Source organism: Megalobrama amblycephala, linkage group LG3 (assembly GCF_018812025.1).
Source record: "Megalobrama amblycephala isolate DHTTF-2021 linkage group LG3, ASM1881202v1, whole genome shotgun sequence".
Taxonomy (NCBI): domain Eukaryota; kingdom Metazoa; phylum Chordata; class Actinopteri; order Cypriniformes; family Xenocyprididae; genus Megalobrama; species Megalobrama amblycephala.
In genome coordinates this window covers 61,165,699-61,187,355 of record NC_063046.1, presented here as the reverse complement: position 1 = coordinate 61,187,355, position 21,657 = coordinate 61,165,699, and the positions used below count along the sequence as shown (strand labels likewise).

Here is a 21,657-nt window from a genome sequence, read left to right as displayed (position 1 = left end):
TCCAGACAACCGTTGAATATTTCCTTGAGCACCGCATCAGGAAGACTTAACCTCTCTGCCCGTGACCAGAACTTCTGGGTGAAGGCCCTCACCTCCATTCTCCTCTGCCGAAGTTTGGTCAGACAGGACTGCCCCTCCCCAGCCCCAGCAGATGGCCGGATCTTTCCGCTGCTGGATCGTTGAATGGTGGTTTGTTCTGTCACGGGTGCACACAGAAACAAGATGGTAGGGATCCAAGTGCAGCGTATTTTATTAAAGGGTAATCCAAAGTCGAGATCCAGAGAACAGGCAAGGGTCAAAATCCATATAACAGTCCACAAACAGAAAACCAGAGGTAACAAAAGTGCACGTAACAAATATTAACAAACCACAACCAAGGACAGAAACGACTGAGTATAAATAGACAGACACTAATGATGAAACACAAAACAGCTGGGTGCAATGACACGAGGATAATGAGTCCAGGAGTGAATTATGGGAAATGCAGTTTAAACAGGTGACAAGTCCATGTTGGAGTGCCCTCTGGTGGCTAAACAGGGCACTCCAACTCATGATCATGACAATTGGCCTCTCTAGCGAGATTCCTATTCGTCGGTCTGTCGAACGTTGAACGTGACCGACTGAATGGGAACTATAATTGACAGCATATACAAACAAAAATCTACTTTTCTTCAACACAAAGTTTTATTTTCATTAAAAAAAGCCCAGTAATAAAATAAGAACAAATAAAAGAAATTGCAAACAGCACAAATAAATGCAATAGAATAGAGAGCGATGAAAGTTTTTCAGGTTAAGTAGGTTTTTATTTAGGTAAGAAATACTACAGAAATTAAAGTAATCAAATGTAAAATAACACATCCAGTGTTATTTTACATTGGTTACCTTAATTTCTGTGTTCTTTATTGTAAATATTAAATACAGATTTATTCTTACCATTAAAGTTAAAAACTTATTCAGTCAAGAGCAGAAAGTGATTTTATTTGTCTTTTGTTCTTTAAATAACATGACAGACAGCGGCAGGAATATTGGACTTCTGTCCCTTTAAGTGTTTATGAACGGACCCAATACTGTTACACAACATGCGTTCTCTTCCTGAGCTATTTAATGATCCAAAACTGATTGTGTTTATCTGAATAATTGCCAAGACGGGCATTTTGACATAATTTTGTATATATTTGTATATCTTTTAAGTGCAGTAAGCCACTCATTTTGGTATACTGTGACTCTGTTTCACTTTTGTCTCTGTTTGAGACTGAGCGTGGCTTGTTCGCTCCTCTAATATAGATCAGTGAGAAAAAAGAAAAAAGAAAAGGCATTAAAAGGGAAAAAAAGGCTGAAAAGAGAAAAAAGGCTGGTCGGCACATAGTTTTGTTTTGCTCCCAAAGATTTGACATTTTTTACCAATACATGAATAGCAATAAAACTGTATAGAACTGTATAATATTGTGAGATTCATTTTGATTATTTAGTATTATGTATTAAATTGTCATATAAGTTGGATAATCTGGTTTGTTTATGGATGTGATGTTATGGACAGGTATGGGGAATTGGCATGATAACATGCGCAGTAGTTGTTGCTCTTACTTTATAATATAATGCTGCACATACATTCAAATAAGATATCTAAGAATAAATTTATCAAATTAGATTAAAATGTTGTTTCTTTTCACATATGGCTAATTTTGTCCCTGATGATTTAAAAAGAAACATTATTTACAGACCAAGGGTGAAAAACTTCAAACAAGGGCTACACAATACAGTATGTTTTGTGTTTCAAAATGCCACACTCTATACTGTGTATATAATGAATATTTTTATATTTGGATTTCATGTTTTTAGACTGAACATTTGGGTCAGGGACAAGGGGAAATCAGGCAAAAATCGGGAAAAAAGTGGAAGTCTATTAGATTTGGGAAACATAAAAGTGACTGAAATTTTAATTTCCCAACCAACCACCAACCAAAAATTACACAACAGCAACACATATGTTTGTTTGTTTGTTTGTTTGTTTGTTTTTCTCTCTTAAATGTTTATTCATTGTTGGTTGTGGATGTCAAAAGGTATAGCGTTTTATTTCTCACTCTAAGCTCTCAACTTCATCCTAACATTCCCTGAATGTTAAATTCTAATTTCAAATAAAATCAGCTTCAAAATATTTTTTCCTAATTATTTAAGGGAACTTCAAACAATATTGTACTTACAACAAATTCTCTGAATATAAAGAGAACTCTCGGACACTTATAAATACGTCCAAAGCTTTTGGCATGTGCCCTGATATGAGGTATATAAAATCCTACCTCACAAAGGAAAATAAAAACTCCCAATCGCACAATCTTCATTGTCTCCATTAGAAGCAAAATCCTCAAAAGTTTTTCAGGGGCTACTTTCTTATTGGTTTGTATGATTGTGCAGCTACTTAATTCCCCAAAATGCACACATATGGGGATTTTTTTTTTGTTTTTATGAGAGTTTGCCCAAGGGTGTGGCATATGGAGTGATGCAATGTCTCGATATGGAGTCATGTCATGACTTGACTGGAACCAGTGGGGTCTGTGATATCTTAAGAAAGTCGTATCTGGTCCTGTTTCTACCTGGTATTAAGATGCTTTTTGGTCGATTGGATCACAAGTGGACGACACTAAATACAGGTGTAAATGGGGTGAAAAATATTTTGATCTTATCCAGTTTCGACCTCTTACAGAGGTAGTCAAAAACATATTTGATCGGATTGTTTTCGTAGTGGAAACGCTAGGGATGTAACAGTAGGTTATGCTTTCACACAAAATGCATTCACTGAGCACATCTTCTGTCATTCAACTCTTTTGTCATTCATACTCCACCACCTGCATTCATTTCATATGGAATTTCTGAGCCAAGAATTTGTTTTAGATACCAACCTTGTGTCTGAATACTCATATCCCTCTACTATATTGTAGGTGAAAAACAGTATGTGAAATGAGTAGTATGTCAGAATTCACAGTATTCATGTGGGCAAAAAGTTTGTCCAGACAGGCCCGGTGTCACGCTCATTGCATATAAGATACAAAAACACGAAGAAGAAGATGATCAGATAACAGGTAACACAGGGGTCATATAATACCACTTTTACAAGATGTAAAATAAGTCTCTGATGTCCCCAGAGTGTGTATGTTAGTCTTTTATCTGGATTCTGAGTCAAGTCTGAAGTCTTTAAGCTGGAGTCTGAGTCAAGTCTTTTGTCTTTTGTTTCAATCTCATACTCAAATCCTTTTTTTTTTAATCCTAGTTGTATTATACAGGAAGGTGTGTCCCATTACGTCTGGCATAAAAGTAACACAGCATTTCTGAAAAAGACCATCATACCAACAGTAAAATATGGTGGTGGTAGTGTGATGGTCTGGGGCTGTTTTGCTGCTTCAGGACCTGGAAGACCGGCTATGATAAATGGAACCATGAATTCTGCTGTCTACCAAAAAATCAGGAAGGACAATGATGCAAAACACACCAGCAAGTCCACCTCTGAATGGCTGAAGAAAAACAAAATGAAGACTTTGGAGTGGCCTAGTCAAAGTCCTGACCTCAATCCTATTGAGATGCTGTGGCATGACCTTAAAAAGGTGGTTCATGCTCGAAAACCCTCCAATGTGGCTGAATTACAACAATTCTGCAAAGATGAGTGGGCCGAAACTCCTCCACAGCGCTGTAACAGACTCATTGCAAGTTATCACTTGATTGCAGTTGTTGCTGCTAAGGGTGGCCCAACCAGTTATTAGGTTTAGGGGCAAGCCCTTTTTCATACAAACAAGTATGAAAGTAAAAAGTAGGTGTTTTAATAAAAACCTTCATTTAAAAACTGCATGTTGTGTTTACTTGTGCTATCTTTGATTCATATTTAAATTTGTTTGATGATCTGAAACATTAAAGTGTGACAAACATACAAAAACATAAATCAGGAAGTGGGCAAGCACTTTTTCACACAACTGTATATATATATATATATATATATATATATATATATATATATATATCATTCACTGCCACAGATTTCTTCAAAATATCTTCCTTTGTTTTCAACAGAACAAAGAAATTTATACAGGTTTGGAACAACATGGGGGTGAATAAATGATGACAGAATTTTCATTTTTGGGTGAACTATCCCTTTAAGTAGCATAGGGGATTGTTAATCAGTTTCAGCTGCTTTGGTGTTAGTGAGATTAACAACAGGTACACTAGATGGGCAACAATGAGACGACCCCCCAAACAGGGATGGTTTTACAGGTAGAAGCCACTGACTCTGTTTTTCACTAGTTTTGTACTTGGCTAGGGTCAGTGTCACTATTGGTAGCATGAGGCGATACCTGGACCCTACAGAGGTTGCACAGACAGTCCAACTCCTCAAGGGTGGCACATTAATACGTGCCATTGCCAGAAGGTTTGTTGTGTCTCCCAGCACAGTCTCAAGAGCATGGAGGAGATTCCAGGAGACAGGCAGTTACTCTAGGAGAGCTGGACAGGGCCGTAGAAGGTCTTTACCCCATCAGCAGGACCGGTGTCTGCTCCTTTGTGCAATGAGGAACAGGATGAGCACTGCCAGAGCCCTACAAAATGACCTCCAGCAGACCACTGCTGTGAATGTCTCTGACAGACTTCATGAGGGTGGCCTGAGGGCCCGACATCCTCCAGTGGGCCCTGTGCTCACTGCTCGGCACCATGGAGCTCGAATGGCATTTGCCATTGAACACCAGAATTGGCAGGTCCGCCACTGGTGCCATGTGCTGTTCACAAATAAGAGCAGGTTCACCCTGAGTATATGACAGACGTGAAAGGGTCTGGAGAAGCCATGGAGGACCTTATGCTGCCTGTAACATCGTTCAGCATGGCACCTCTTATAGGTTCTACATAGCACCATTTGACACAGGTGCTGTAGAGCACCTTTAAAGATATGGTGCTACATAGCACCAAATGTGGTTCCCCTATGATGACGAGCCAAGAACCACTTTTAGTGCTATATAGCACTTTTTTAGAGTGCAAATTAGAGCAGAGGTCAGGCTTGTACTGTACTGACAGCAGTTCCCTTTCGATACTTTCACTCATACTGCGTATGGGGAAAAGTTCCTTTTTTCCTTCTCGCTGAAGCCTTATTCAATAGTGCAGTGTAACTGCACGTCTATTGGTTCAAAGGTTTGAACCAATGACGGCGCGGCGCAGTCGCGCAAGCCTATGGCGAAAAAGCGCACCAACGAGCCCGCTAAAACGGCCGTGGCTTATGGCTATATAAGCAGTGCATTTTGCCATAGAACTCAGTTTTTTATCCTTCAGCGATGACTGCACTTCGCTGGATTCCTGCTAAATGCCTTCGCCGCTGGAACAAGCTCTCTCTCTGCCGTAGAAGAGGCTTCGCAGAGGACAGCTGAGATCGCCGCTTGCTTCAGCGCCAGCGCCTTCGCAGACTGCCGCCTCGAGCGCCGCTCTCGATCCGCCCGCCGCGAGCTTCCGGTTTCGCTCTCAGCGAGTCTCCTGCCACCATCCGGCGAGCTTTAAAAGCGCAAATTTCAGCGGTTACACGGCACTTCTAAAAGAGCATATTACAGCGGTCTATACCGCTCTAAAAGAGCGACACAAGCGCCGTTTCCACGGCGGCGGCGTTGCTACAAATGCCGCGCCACAGTTGTGGCACTGAACATGAGTCTCGCCTCTCTGCGCTCGCGGATCACTTTTTTTCAGTGAAAGCGGTCCCGCCCCTCGTGCCCTCCAGTCTTCTTCCTCCCGCGAGCCGGCTAGGAAGAGACAGCGGGGCAGAGGGACTCAGCGCTCGGATGTGGGAGAGCTCACGCTGGCCCAGCGCCTGCCTGCCTCTCCCTCTGCTATGAGAGAGCCGTCCCCCGTCCTCTTCACATGCACAGAGCAGCGTCCCTCGGTGGAAGCGAGCGACCTCGTCTCTTTTGGCGGATCAGTGGACGAGCCGCTCGATGACTCTATGTCACTCACGGCATCTGAAACAGAGGAATGGGTCAGCGACGAGGATCCCGCGCACCTGCCGTCATTGGAGCCCATCGAGCCCAGGCCTGGGATGGACGCCGAGTTGTTCCGCGTGCTCTCTAAGGCCATCGAGGAGCTCCACTTGGAATGGGCCCCACCTGAAGAGCCGACTCGCAACAGGCTGGACGAGTGGTATCTGCCGGGACACCTCCAGACCCCCCGCCAGCGATCTGCCCCCTTCTTCCCCGAGGTCCACGTGGAGCTGACGAAGTCATGGCACGCTCCTTACTCAGCCCACCTGCGAACTTCTTCACCTGCGGCTCTCACCTCGGTTGACGGCTCACGTGAGAAGGTTTATGAGCAGAATAATTTATGATATTTACAACAGAACTGAATCAACATTGACTTGACTTAAGCTGAACAAAGAGACTATGTTTGCCTCATGGAATCATTTTCCTGTTATCACTGTAAAGCTGCTTTGAAATAATTGATTTTGAGATGCAAGGCTGCATGGATGCACAGGGAGTTCTTGCCCAGAACAGAACCATACCACCAATACAAACTCTATGCAATAATCAATCATATTTGATGATAGTTGTCCTGACAGAAGTGCATTTCTGCAGTATTTTGAAATGTATAGAATGTGTAGGTCTTAGCAGAAGAATATTTACAATAAAATTACTGTTAAATAACAATCATTCCAAACACTATGCAATTTCAGTTGAAAGCTACTCGGGTGCTCCATTTTTAGTCTTGTCATCTTCTACTACCATTATTTTTTTTTACTATTATTATTATTTGCATTGGTACTGTTTTTATAAGTAAAGTGTATATTTTCTCTTAGTACAAGAAAAAAAAAAAAACTGATCACACGTGTAACACTGTTAGTCACCCTTTCAAAACCTCATGCTTATCTCTTGATCCTGCTGATTTATCACAAATTGCAAATAATTTCTCACGCACACCATAAGTGTTAGTGAGGCCAGCAGGGGTGTTTACAGTGATATAGTGATAGAGACACTGTGCTGTAAAAAGCACTATCCCTTGGATGACACATTAAACTGAGGTCCTGACTCTTTGTGCTCATTAAAAAACTATGGCACTTCTTTTAAAGAATAGTGTAAAGATTTTTTAGATGAAGACACGTTGTCCAAAATCTTCACACAGTCAGCAAAACAGAAGTCTATGCAGAACAAACTGTGAAAGAATTTTTCATTGCTTTCACACAAAATGCATTCAATGACCACATCTTCTTTTGTCATTCACACTCCATCACATGAAAAACACTATATATGTGCAGCACATTTTTCAAATGCTAACACATTGGTTTCAACATTAATAAAGCAGAATGATGGCAAAATTCATGCATTTCTACAGGAATTATTTAAAAATATAGAAAATCTTAGCAGAAAATGAAGTAATAACAATTATAAGCAGCTAATTGCAATTTCAGCTGAAAGTTCACCCAGGTGTTCCCCAATATACTTCAAGAGGAATCGCAAACTGGTGTAATGTCATTTTGAACAGAATCAGGCCAAAACAAAGTTCATTTTGGGAGTTTGAAACAGCCTGCCAAAGCAAACCTTTCTGTCTTCAGGAGGCATTTTTTGTAGCGTGTGTTGAGTAGAAGAAATCATGTAAGCAGCAAGAGCTTTAGAAAGTGCGTGCACTTGAGAACAATCATGATCTTTGCGTTGTTTGCTTGCATCGTTGGGTTCTTGTTTTGCACGTAAACCCGGACAACAGGTCATTTCTGTACGTTTGTCGGTGTACTGGTGTTCAACATGCTCAATGACAGATTTCACTGTGGTGTCTGGATACAAAAGTAGATGATTCAAGATGCAACATATTTGAGTGGACTGTAATGTGCTTTTCATTTACAGCTTTGTTTGTTCTTTGGACTTTTGCAGTTAGATTACTGTATTTTTATTTTGCAGAAATCTGTATTGTAATACTTACCGTACGCATTATATTCACATTTTACTGTTTGATTACTATACTTTTTATTAAAAATTTATTTTAAAAAATGATGTAGTGTGTACTGAATGCCCTAGTCTATGATCTGAAAGACTTCTTTAATTTTGAGCACACATTAAATGGTTTTGAAGCAAATGTTTGATTTTATCAGAAGATTCAGGGTTTTTTGTGGATATTGAAGATTTGGTGCTGTTTAAAGTTAAGATGAAGTTAAGAAATGTCTCTTAGCAATTGTGAAAAACTGTCAAATGATTTACTGTGCTGCAAATTTAGTTCCAAATTATATATAATTTATATAACATCACACACACACACACACACACACGAAACAATGGTGTTATCACCTGTGATAAATCACCTATACTCTAATAAAGATTTATTATCTGTTTTGGAAATTGCAAATATTTTAGTATAGATGTATTAATGATTCACAGATTAAAAATTAAGATCTGCTGGATAAATTGATAGTCAAATGTATTCAAGTGAACAACAACAGATGCAAATTAGAAAGTTTAATGTTCATAACATTATGAAAGTATGAAATTATGAAATTACAAGAAAGCTATATACAGATTAAAGTTATTAATAGAGTGAAGTTACATTGTGATTTTAAATCTTGTAATAAATCAATAGAAATGTTCTGAAAATATTCAGTACATCTTTTGATGATCTGTTGTGACTAAGATTTTTTTATTAATTTTTTTTTAAATTGTGAAAGCAGTACAAAAACAATTTATAAACCATTTGGCTGTACATTATCCTTTAGATAACAATGATTACAGCAATATTAAGACGACAAATATAATAAATGTAAAGTGCTTCGAGGGCACTTAAAAGAGCTATATAAATGTCATGAATTAATAAACATAATCAGGGAGCCCTGTCATTTATGTCCATTAATTAAATTATAAAATAAACTTCTCTTTTTGTTTAAACCTTGTTCACTTCTTCACAGCAGAAGTGGGGAAAGGGTTGATAGACGAATCATCGCAAACAGAATGTATTTCTTGCCAGGCACGAAGCTTTTTCACAGTCACACACAGTTGCTTGAATGGTGCTATCCTGAAACAGCCTCTGCTGATCAAAGACTCTCAGGACAACATCGTAATCACCCTGCTCCAATGAAGACTTCAGTTTCAGAAAGACACCGGTTGCTAAAATGGGCACATTATAATAGTTAGACATGTAACGTATGAAAGAATGAGATTAATTTCTCTTTAAAACATTACTAATTGCTCACATGAATCATTCATCATGGCCAACCAATTTTTACTGGTTTCTCCTTGGGTCTCAACAGTAAAGGGACCAGCATTAGGAGATCCATCTTTGTCCGTTATAGAGAGAAGCACTGGGGCTGAACCACGGTTACACATCATTATATTTTTTTCATTAATGACAGGAGCGTTGTCATTTACATCCGACAATTCAATTATCAGGGTTCCAGTGCCTGTCGCTGGAGGATTATCTGAACACAAGCAGACATTAGAAAAAGGCTATGCTAGCATGATTTCTTCTCTTTAAAAAAAAAACACAAATTACCATCATCAACCAATGCCTGAATGATAGCTTTGTATTTGCCATCGTTCACATGAGGAGACTCTCTATCCATTGGTTTCCTGACTTTAATCAATCCGGTGTCTTGATTTACACTCAGCCAGCCGTCAGGATCATTGCCAATTTTATACCTGGAAGGAACCAAAACATACAGATTAAAACTAGAAATATTTAGAAAGAACAACTTAAAGTTGGATTGACAAAGTCTTGCCTGAAATTTTAAAATCATTTGAAGTACAAAGGATATACAGTCATGCTGTAGTCTGAATTCTGGGTAAAAAGAGATTTCACATTAGAAGGAATATGGACCTTGATCTGTAGCTGCTAGACTGTTGCTAAGATGGTTCTCAGTGGTTACTAGTGTTAGTGAGGCTGTTTGATAATTGGAATTATTATTAAAAAATGTCTTCAAATTAATTTAAAAAAATGTCCATCCATGCAAGTGAATGGGAATTTTATTGTTCTAAAAGATCTAGACATCAGTCAAAATTCTCAAATGGAATAATGAAATGTTGGTGGTTTGATTGTCTGGGAGTGAAAAATAATTTGCAACATTTCTTACATTATCTTCTGTGATTTTCCAATATCTGGATCAGTGGCTGGATAAGAAACCAATTCAGTACCAACCGGTGAATCTTCAGGTTTGTAAATAATCTTCTCCTTTGGATTAAACTCTGGAGGATCATTCACATCTTCTACATTCACCGTGACTGTGGCAGTGGAAGTGGCCAAAGAACCGACAAACGGCTCATCGTTCTCAACAATCACAGACAGATTGTATTGCTTGTTCTTCTCAAAGTCCAGAGGCTGAATGGAAAAGAAAGTGTCTTTTACTAAAGTTAAATCATCACAACCAATCGCCTGTGCAAACACATGAGCAACACACAGTACCTTTACAGTGGTGATGATGCCCTCTAGCTGGCTGGGTCCAGTACTGACACTGAAAAACCCACCCTTGTCTCCGCTAATAATGCGATATTTGGTTGACCAGGCAGGAGATCCCTCTTCATCTTCATCAGTAACTGTAAGTTTGGCCACTTCAGCTCCTACTTTATTCTCTGGGACAGATACAGTGTGCTAAAACAAAGAGATGTATGATGCATATAAGTATTAATAAAGTTAAAACACTATTATAATATTCTGAATATATAAATATACATTACCGAGGTTTGGTCAAACTGAGGTGCGTTATCATTGCTGTCAGTCACAGTAATAACAGCTGTGCCAGTGGTTGAAAAACCTTTTCCTTCCATATCAGCAGCGACAACTGTCAAAGTGTATTTGGACCATTTCTGAAAGGGAAGATGTTTTCAGGTGAGTTTGTTTACATTAAATCATTCTTCATCACAGTGAGATCCATTCATCAGATTTCTCACCTCTTTGTCCAAACCTAAAGAATTCACATAAATTCCTCCAGTAACAGAGTTGATTTGAAACATGTTTGGATTTGGTGATTCTGGTTCTTGCTTGACAAGTGAGTATCTGATCACAGCATTGTCAGTATCTGGATCATCTGCATCAGTGGCTGTGACTGTCATAAACTCATGACCTTCAGTGAGAGAAGAATAAAGACTGATTCACGAGTTCACACTTACAAATAATCAGATAGTAAATAGTATGCGTAGTAGTATGCGTATTTGGCGTGCTGTCCGAGGAGGCTCCGAGCTCTGTATTTTGGCCCAAACCCAAAGTACTCCCCACGTATTCTGGTTAGGAAATAACCAGGCAAGTGTGAGGAGTCGGGGTGGTGGAGGGATGCTGTAAAACTGTCGAGGAATATGGGTGAGTCGACTGTGTCTACATATATATGCTTTCACTCATTCTGATTGGGTAGATATGTTGATAACTGATTGCTGACATCTGGCTGAAATGACGTGATGATTAGTCAGATTATTTGAATGTTGCTCCTCCCGAATTTTGTTAATAAAACATAATTTCGCGAGTTCACACTTACAAATAATCAGATAGTAAATAGTATGCGTAGTAGTATTTGGTGTGCTGTCCGAGGAGAGGGCTCCGAGCTTGGTATTTTGGCCCGAACCCAGAGTACTCCCCCAAAAATTGCAAACCAGTGCATGACAGCAGCCGGAACATTACTGATGACCCCCAAAAATTGCAATGCTTAGGCTGAATGTGCTGTTTGGAGGGTTAGTTTGAAGGGCCGGTAGAGTTCTCGTCATATGCATGAAGACATTACTGCTGCGGCAGTGAAGGTGAAGGGAGACAGGCGACATCACTGCTGCGGCAATGATAGAAAAATTCCATTGTATAGACCCCTTAATCGCCTACGTCACGGTGACGTCACCGCTCTAGCTGGAGGCAAAACATAAATAAGAACTATTAGCGGGTGCGCTAAAAGTTTGAGGTTTTGACTTTAAAATGTCGTCTTGTTGTGTTTTTGGCTGCCAGAATAGAAGGAACAGGACTTTTGGTTCAAAACTAAAGTTTTACCAGATCCCGGCAGACATTCCTTCACAGAAATCAAAAAGATAATTGTGGTTGAAAGCAATACGGCGTACAGACTGGACGGAGACGATCATAAATAATGCTCGTGTTTGCAGTGCACACTTCATATCAGGTAAAATAATCGATGCATATGTAATGGTGTGTTGGTTTTATCTAGTACAAATCAGCACGTTTCTGTTTTATAGGTGAAAAGTCACCAACTTTCAGCGCACTAGCTAGCATAAATGTTAAACAAACATACAGCGATAGATGTGTGTGCCATCCTTTGAATGGTCTCTTAAAATAATCCACATTGCTAGCCATAATCATAGTTAGCCCAGCGTTACATTAGACAATAAGCCTTGACAAAATTCCCCGAACCACCCGAAAGTACTAATTCATATGTTGTCTAGGAAATATCCAAAACTTAAGTTAATTTACAAAAATAGCTGTCACGGTCCCGCAGAGTCAGTGACTGTACATATTCGGACAGTTCTGAACCTTCTTCTGCATCTATGTTTAATAAATCCCTCCTAAAACATGCTAGCTTACTCTTGTCAACATTGAGTCCAGCGTCTCTTTTTGCCTCCAGCTAAGCCCCGCCCACCAGGAAATGTTGCAATGTTTACAAACTTTTAAGGGGTCTATTGGAATGATGGTATTAGTTGAGTTGGATATGGTGGCTTGCAACTATGTGTGAGAGAACAAGCTGGAGCTGAAACTAGCTGATAGGTGCTCGTTGGGCTTCTTTAATATGTAAGCGATTAGATTGGATGTAGTTCTTAAAAGCTTCTGATGACCAGCGACCAAATGTTTGAATCTGATGCCGGGAGAGGCCTTTTTGGGTGGCTGTAGTTGCTGCTCCTATGCAGAATGGATTGTAGGGTTTTAGGGGAGGCAGTTTGAAGAATGTAGTTGAGATAAGAGTCAAGGAGAGTTTTTAGTGGGTGGTTTATGGAAATAATAATAAGGTACCGGGGTTGTGAATGGGTCCACCTCTGGTGCCAACAGCTTGAATTTCTAAGAGGATCTGATGTTGTTGGCAACGGGGTTTGGTTCCAAGGCTGTAGCATTTGGTGGGATGGGCATCAGTGTTGTAGTAGACAGGATGAACAGCGTTTTGCTTGTGGGACAGTGCAAGGAGGAAGAAAGGCCGGGACCAAGGCCGTTAGCGGAGGCAGCCTCACGCTCGAGTCGGCCCCTGGAGCCAGGGGAGGGGGATGAGGAGGTTAGAAAAGAGGGAAACTGAGAAAGGGAAATTGAGGCGTCTGGGCCTGCACTGTTAGCAGAGGCAGCCTCTTCCTCGGGTTGGGCCCTGGAGCCTGGGAAGGAACAGGGTGGTTAGAAAAAGAGGGAAGCTGGGGAAAATAGGACGTCTAGGCCTGCGCCGATAGCGGAGGCAGCTTCACGCTAGGGTCCGTAGTTGAACTGTAGACCAAAGACAAAAGAGGTAGGGTGAGAGATGGCGGGATGAAATGGCTGAGAAAGCTGAGCTTGCTCTGCTAGTAGAGGCATCCTCATGTTAGGAGGGAAGGCATTCACCAAGAGGGGCAGGCATTGTTGGATGGGGTGCGGCGCCGCTGAAAGCCACAGTGTTTGGCTAAGCGGAGGGAGGAGGAAAGTGGGGAATCTGGGGCACGGCCCAGGCTTGCTGCTGTTGTGGCCTTACGCTTGTTTCTAGCGCATGAATTGAAGATACAAGAGTGAGGAGATGTAAAGAGTGGTCTTGTGGGATTACTCGCATCATGAAGTTTAAGTAGCTGAGTGAAGATAGTAATTCCTAATTAGAACAGTTTGGACTGTTTAGGAAGGTGGAAGCGAACATAAATATCCTATTGATTCCTTATGCCGTGAGGCCTGGAAATGAACTGTATTCAAGTTAAAGCCCAGAAATTCAATGGATGTGGCTGTACCCATCGTTTTATCCGGGGCGTTAGATTATTAAACTTTGAACATATTCTTATTCTTGAACATATTTAGTTTATTCATTGGTTATTGGTTTGTTATTGGTTTGGTATTGGTTAAAGTAACTTACAGATTTATGCTTGTTATACAGATGAAAAGGGAACGTAAGATTTAAATGCATCAAAGTAACGATTTGAAAATAATTTGTCCTACAGTCTCTGCGTCTCTTTACCAATTGTGAACTGTGGTTGAAGTTACTTCAAAACAGAAATACATATTATGACTTTAAGTTTAAGCGATGTTAAGCGATTGTCATCGCAGGACAGCGATGACAATAAGTTCCGAGATTCAATGAATCTATATGCAGTCTGACTGTCATACACGAGCATATAACAGCTGTTTGTGTGTGTAAACCACAAGCGGCATGTTAATTTAGAACTGCAAACTTTTACAGAAACAGTTTAAAGCGTGATTTCCACCGATCAACATTGATACAGATGGCACAACTGTGGAAAATAATTCAGGGACAGAAAACGAGAAGGATTTTAACTGTGCTTTTGCGGGGTTGAGCCAATGGGGTGGAAAGTGTGAGTTGGCTGGGACTAAATCTGTGCTGCGGCGCGGCTCTGGCTTGCTGAAGGCCTGCTGCGGTGGCCTGATGCTGGAGGAAGGCCCGTTCCTTCACGGGAAGAGGCGGCATTGCCCAAGCTTGGTGCTCAACTGCCTTGTTGTCTTTATGGCAGGAATGATAGAATGCACAGGACTAGGAAAATACACGGAAGGAGATCACGGATGTTTCGACCGCAGTGACGAGAGTAGGCCTCGGCGTCTTGGCATGAGGGGACCCGTTTGTTTGGGCCAGAGGATTGTGGCAAAGATTCCTTGAGGATGAAAGATACTTCATCGGACGCAAAGAGATTAATTTCAGACATGTTGGGAACTTAGTGCGGGTCAGATGCTGTAAAACTGTCGAGGAATATGGGTGAGTCGACTGTGTCTACATATATATGCTTTCACTCATTCTGATTGGGTAGATATGTTGATTACTGATTGCTAACATCTGGCTGAAATGACGTGATGATTAGTCAGATTATTTGAATGTTGTTCCTCCCGAATTTTGTTAATAAAACATAATTTAGGTGGTACGAGCTGAAGAGGCATTTGGGGGAAAAACTGCTAAAAACAATTTCACTGAGAAACTGCACCATACACCTACCTATTTCAGCAGCTTCAGGAACATTTCCATTGAATGGATTTTGTGTAAAAACAGGATAATTATCATTTTGGTCCAGAACATTTACAATCATTTCCATTGACTTATCTGCTACATTCACATCAACTCCAGTAGCATGAGTCATAATCTAAAGACAGGAGAAGAAATACAGGCATGTTAAGAGACAAATATCTGAGGTGGTTTGAAAACACAATCAAATCAAAATTAGAGTAGTTTCTTTTACTTTATGTCTGTTAGCTTTGACACATCAATATGTAAATTTACTCAGAGAAAACTGAATTAATTTTTAGACTATATACAAATATTATTAAAAACAAAAAAGTAAGATCCCTGCAAACACATGAAAAGAAAACTGTCAATACATTTCACAGGTCCTTTTTATCTGATTAACTGATGACAGTTTTCAAAAATATAAGAATGACCAGACAGTCCAACACTGAAATACATCAAGAACTAACTATTGATTTTAAAAGATAGACTAAAAATCATCTTACTCTGTATGAAGCTTTTGTTTCTCTGTCGAGTGGTCGAGTCACAAACAGATATCCTGATAATCTGTCTACAGTGAAAATCCCCTTAGGGTCCAGATCTGCTCCTTCACCTGTGATACTGTATTGCATCTGAACTTCTAAAGACAAGTCTGACTTTATCTAAATACAGAAAGAAATAAGAGAACAAAGTCAATAACAGATAAATCTCTTTCTCATCCATCTCATTTTGAACATTCCCTTCATGACTTTCACTCACCTGGAGCAGCTTTATTGGGTAAGGACCTCTGCTATTCTCAATTACATTGATTGGAGGAATAACCCAACCTCTCTTTGCTCTCTTTAGACCCGTCGAAGACTTTGGAAACATCAGAACCAGATCATCAGAGTGAGAATCCATCTGAAAAAGTTAGAAAAATACAATGAGCAACAATTGATACAATTTAAAACACACAAGCCATCAAATATTTGGATAATTTTTGCATCTCAAAATGTTTACTACCCAATGGCTATATCAGTATATATCAGTCTGCAACAGTATTAATATATAGGGAGGATAAAATGTTTCAGTCCCTATTCAATAATCCAATTTAGGGTGATTCAGGACCTCTTCGCTTCCTGGCTTGCAGTACATTACTCCATTACATGTAATAAATGGAGCAGAATATTAAAAAAAGCGTAAAAGCTTATGCAATCTTATTTTAGGCTTCAGTTCTGCATAAATTAAACATCATCAGAGTCATTTTGTGTTTGAGAACGATCAGAGAGGGCTGAGACAAATTACATTCACCAGTAGGGATTGGACATTTCATGAGTTTATCACACGCCTCCAATAATTAGTCCTAAACATGTACAGAAACTGATCATTGAATATGTTCGTAGTAAAGCAGCACACATAAAAACTGAAATGTCCACTAGAGGTCAGTCTTGTACTGTACTGACAGCAGTTTCTTGTTTGTACCTGTGGAGAGGAGTTGTTCATGACCGTGTCCATGTGATGGTCCTCATGATGGTGGACACGCTCAACTCTGACAGACACTGTGTGCTTCTTGCCACTGGAGTCCCAAGCGTGCACAGAAAACACCTTGTGTCCTTCATGAAGAGTGACTTGTCTCTTCAGTGTTACAGTCCCATCCGTGTTCACAGCAAACCGCTTGTCAGAGGACTGAAAGAGCATTCTTGTTCTTCCATTGCATGTATTAAAAATTACTGTGAGAAAAAGAGATTCAATTGGTATAATAAATCATCCTGTCACATATGTAAACCTGGTTCCCTGAGAGAGGAACAAGACACTGTGTCAGCATCTGATGCTATGGGAACACCCTCCAGGTGTGGCGATGGTCTGTTGTTAAAAGTACCAGTGCTTCATCTTTGTGATTAATCAGGGTTACCAAGTTAATTTTAAAAACATAATGATGCCAGCATTTCTGTAGTACCGTATATCGGGTCAATCCAGTACCTGCTGATAGGCTGTGATATTAGCTATATTGTTTATAATGGGAGCGCTCTTTGCTCTGTTTCTGTGTATAACTTTTGCCCTACTCCATCATGCCAGAGATGGTGATAAAGTCAGAGGCGGTGGAGTCAGTGATCTGTGCTCAGACACAGAGACACACACCTACGAATAAGCGTAGTGTTTCAACCTTGGCAAAGATAACTCTCGCTGTGGTTTGCAGAAAATTCACAAGCAGAAAATTCACTTTCTGACTAAGAAAAATCTGTGGAGTGATAGTGTGTCCTTTTGAAACATGACTCAGCTGGAGGGTGTCCTCATAGCATCATCTACTGACGCAGCATCAAGTGAGTCTATGAAAGAACACTTATTTATGGCATACATCGTTAATACTTATTTTTGAGCTACAACACTTACACTTGTGCAAGACCCTTAATTTTGATTCTGATGAAGGTTAATTTAGTGGATACAGGGAACGTATATGACTAAAATTTGATTGAATGTTATAGTTCACAGTTAAACCAGTGTTATAAGAAGAACCGGTATATGTAGATATCTGATTGTGTTGTGCGAGGGATTATTTAGGCAAATACTAACAAGAAATTTAAATATTCAGTTTCTTTAAGGTTTTATTTAAAGAGAACACAGCTTACCTCGTCCTAGTCTTTTTCCTTGGTGAAGGTCATCTCTGTGCACTTTAAACACCAGCAACTCCGACTCAAAGCCAGGTGTACATGAAGACTCCTCCGCAAATCCACATACAAAGGCCTGATTTGAAACATATATAGGCAATTTCAGAGAGGGAAGCAACAGAAAGCTAGCTTTGAAAGCATGAGATCCCACCCTCCCTTCAAAGCCACGCCTCCTTCAAAACATGAACGGACACAGCAAGTTATTCTTGGCTAGATCTTATGAATGTACTTTTGCTATTCTCTTCCGAAGAGGACTGAGGGTTACAGGCAGTTGTTGAGCAGATGGATCAACACCATGGTGCAGCATTGAGTTCCTTCAAATGGGACGTCTTAAGGTTAGTCATGTGGGCGAATCAGTGACATCATATGACCAGCATGGCCAATAAGATTGGTGTGATTTAACATGTGCTTCAGACACTGGCGCACACTGAAGGCGTTCCCATAGAATCAACACCATGATGCAGAGTCTCTTTGCCTTCTCAGTGAACCAGTTTACATACTGAAAGATAAATCTTATGAGTTTGACTTTTGTCTCTCTCTAGTCTTTAAGGTTTAAAGTGTCAGAGAGGAGAAGAGATGATCTTGTTTCATCACACATCTGTAGAAAGCAGCCTAGAAAGGGTGCCTGTTTCATCGAGGAGAAAGGGCTAGAAACTGACCATATACAGACTTATTATTCTTTGTCTCACATTCTATAATGATGTGTATTCTCATTGGACAGTTGCTAGACTGAAACATTCCTGCTGAAATAAAATCCAGTTAAAACCAGCCCAAACTGTTTGGCTGGTCTTATCAGGTTTAAGCTTGAAATAACTGGTTTTAGCTGGTCTCCCAGCCGGGGTTAGCTGGTGTTCAGCTGGATTAAACTGGTCTGACCAGCTTTGGCTGGTTTTAGCTGGATTTTTCAGCCGGGATGTATAAAAGCCAAGTACAGAAGTAAAAGTTGGAGAAGGTTTTGTGAATGGATTAGCTTCATGTTCATAACTCTTTTCCCATAGGCCTAGGTCATTCAATGAGTGAAAATGACAAACTGAGAATGAGGCACAGGAAAAATAGAGATTAAAATAATCTTACACATACGTAACCTTACGATATGTTAGTGTATTTTGAATGTGAAATGAAATGCTGTGCCAAGCTGAAAGTTGGTAAGGAGTGAAGAGTTTAAAAAACTATTGAGAAATTTGTCCTAGCAATTATATAAAAAAAATAAAAAAGCTGGTCCACACATACTTTGGTTTCGCTGACTGTGTGGAAAGTTTAGACAGTGTGACTTCAAATTTTACCAATGCATGGTTAGCAATCTATAAAAAAAACAGTCCAGTCTTTTCACATATGGGTACTTTTGTCTCTGTGGATTTACAGACCTAGTGTGAAAAACTACAAGCACATTACCCTCTTCGCACTTAATTTTCATTAACTAACAGCTCTTTTTTTGGAAAACACTGCCATTTAAAATTCCACACTCTATATTTGAAAAGATGGTTGAAAGTTTGGGTCTGGGACAAGGGGAAATTAAGCATCAATCCCTGCAACATAAAAGTGACTAAAATTTACATTTCCCAAACTCTGTCCGATCACCAATAATATAAAAATGACACGGCAGCAACAGAAACATATTTTCTTAAACTTTTAATATTCATTTTTGGTTGTGAACTTTAAAAGGTTTAGTTTGTCACTCTAAGCTCTCAACTTCATCTTAACATTCCCAGAATGTTAATTTATAATTTTAAATTTCTAATCAGCTTTAAAATATTTTCCCTAACTTCAATACTTTCCCTATTTAACTTCAAACAATATCTCTGAATATAAAGAGAACTATCAGACACTAATAAGTACGTAATGTGCCCTGATATGCATTATAAAATCCTACCTTACAAAGGAAAACAACAACTCCCAATTGCACAAACTTCATTGTCTGCATTCAAATGTCTCAAATGTCCTTCAGGGATTACTTTCTTGTTTTTTAAGATTGTGCTGCTACTCATCTGATTGAGTTCCCCAAAATGCAAGCACATGGGGTGTTTACTATCTTTTTAGGTGAGTTTGCCTAAGGGTGAGGACATATGGAATGATGCAATCTGCCAAGACGACAACATGACTCGACTGGAACCAATGAGATTTCTGTACCATCCTAAGAATGCTGTATCTGTTAGCAATCTCAATAACCCCAGGAGCAGTTTCTGGACTCACATATTTTTCAATCTAGTGAAAAAAAGTAATAGGGAACAACAAATATTCCCACAGAGTACTTTTAAAGTACTAATTCAGTACTGAAGAATTTATAAAATTGTCAAACAGTTATTCTTTTTGATTGCTATATTCCAGGGTTTTTCCTACAATGAAAAATTTTGTCCTGACAAAGCCTTATTTGATCAGTTATTGAAAAGGAGTAAGGAGGAAAGCTCAGGTAGTTAGCTAGTTTGAAGCCAGTGGGGCTGTCAGTAAGAACAGGTCCAGTCTAGTCACTCAGGTTCACAAGTCTTTATTGCACATTCAAAGGTATTGTGTGCATATGTGCATGTGTCTGCATGTGAGCATGTGGTTTCTACAAAATGAACAGAGAAATACAGAGTTTTAGATTACCAAATCAATTACATAGCAAGTACAACTCTTCCACTGAACTCACAAGTCATATAAGCAAGACTTGAGGAACAATAACAAGCCTGAAATAAACACACTTAGGCCAAACTTAAGTCAAACCAAATCTCTAAATATCAAACAAAAGCACTTACATACTCAATTACGCACATGCAGGAAATCAAAGGAGTAAGAGTCAGTCCTCTCCACAGTACAGCCACATGCAACAGAATGAGAAAGCTGTGGGCACAGGTGCAGCTAATAAACCCTGATGGAGTCCTAATTGGCTTGAGATTGGTTGGGTGGAGCATAGAGCCAACAGGGAAATGAGTACGGTATAGAGGGGTGTGGCACTTATTTTGAGGCTGCAGCTTAGGGAAACAAAACTTCCCAACAGCCACCCCCAAATTTGTACTGCAAATTTGACAACTCATGGGGTATCAGGTAGCTGTGTTCTGCGAATCAACATAACACCACTCCTGGCCTTTAGTGAGCTCCTGAATCTCAGCTACCCTGGTCCCAACAAAGACTTTATAATGGCAAGAGTCAGACGTGAGTCAATAGAGTACAGTGGTAGAGTCAGTCCACAGAATAGTCTTTCTGATGTGGAGGGTGAGCTATGTCCCTCAGAGGAGACTGAATAGCTGAGCTCCTGTGAGAGCAGCACATAATTCAAGCCGTGGAATGGATAGCTGTTTTTTGGGAGCAACGCGGGACCTCACTTGCTGCTGACCATCTTCCATACGAATGTAAGAAACTGTGCCATAGGACTGCTCCGATGCATCACAGAAGATGTGAAGGTCATGGGTGGCTGAGGAGGAGTCCACTGACTGAGGTGTAAGGCAGCGAGGAAGAGTGATGGTGGAGAGGTTAGGAAGTTCCTTTTCCCATGAAAGCCAGGTTTCTAAGATATCATGGGGGAGATTTGGGTCATCTTATTCTTGTGCCTTTCCCCATAAGTGCTGTACAATGATTTTGGCCCTTGTTGTGTAAGGGAGGATATATAGCCGAGGGGATCGTATTGGCTAGCCAGAAATCTGTAAATATGTTGCATAGTTGGAGTGTTAGATTCAAGGGCTCTGTGTCTGTATCTGAGGGTGTCTGTATGGCAGTTCCAGAGGAGGCCTAGAGTACGGGTGCTGGTCATATAATTAGAATATCATCAAAAAGTTGATTTATTTCACTAATTCCATTCAAAAAGTGAAACTTGTATATTATATTCATTCATTAGACACAGACTGATATATTTCAAATGTTTATTTCTTTTAATTTTCATGATTATAACTGACAACTAAGGAAAATCCCAAATTCAGTATCTCAGAAAATTAGAATATTGTGAAAAGGTTCAATATTGAAGACACCTGGTGCCACACT

General features: G+C 39.9%; 1 protein-coding gene across 1 annotated transcript in view; it reads right to left on the bottom strand.

The window, feature by feature from the left end:
* Window positions 1–21,446, bottom strand: part of LOC125265855 (protocadherin-16-like) — a 204,641-nt gene extending 183,195 nt beyond the window's left edge. Inside the window, exons 1-2 of the mRNA XM_048186393.1 lie at window positions 20,439–21,446; window positions 17,668–17,782 (exon numbers count right to left, since the gene is read on the bottom strand). Coding sequence (XP_048042350.1) covers window positions 17,668–17,782; window positions 20,439–20,717 — 394 coding nt within the window. The 5' untranslated portion in view covers window positions 20,718–21,446. The remainder of the gene's footprint in view (window positions 1–17,667; window positions 17,783–20,438) is intronic.
* Window positions 21,447–21,657: the final 211 nt, after the last annotated feature.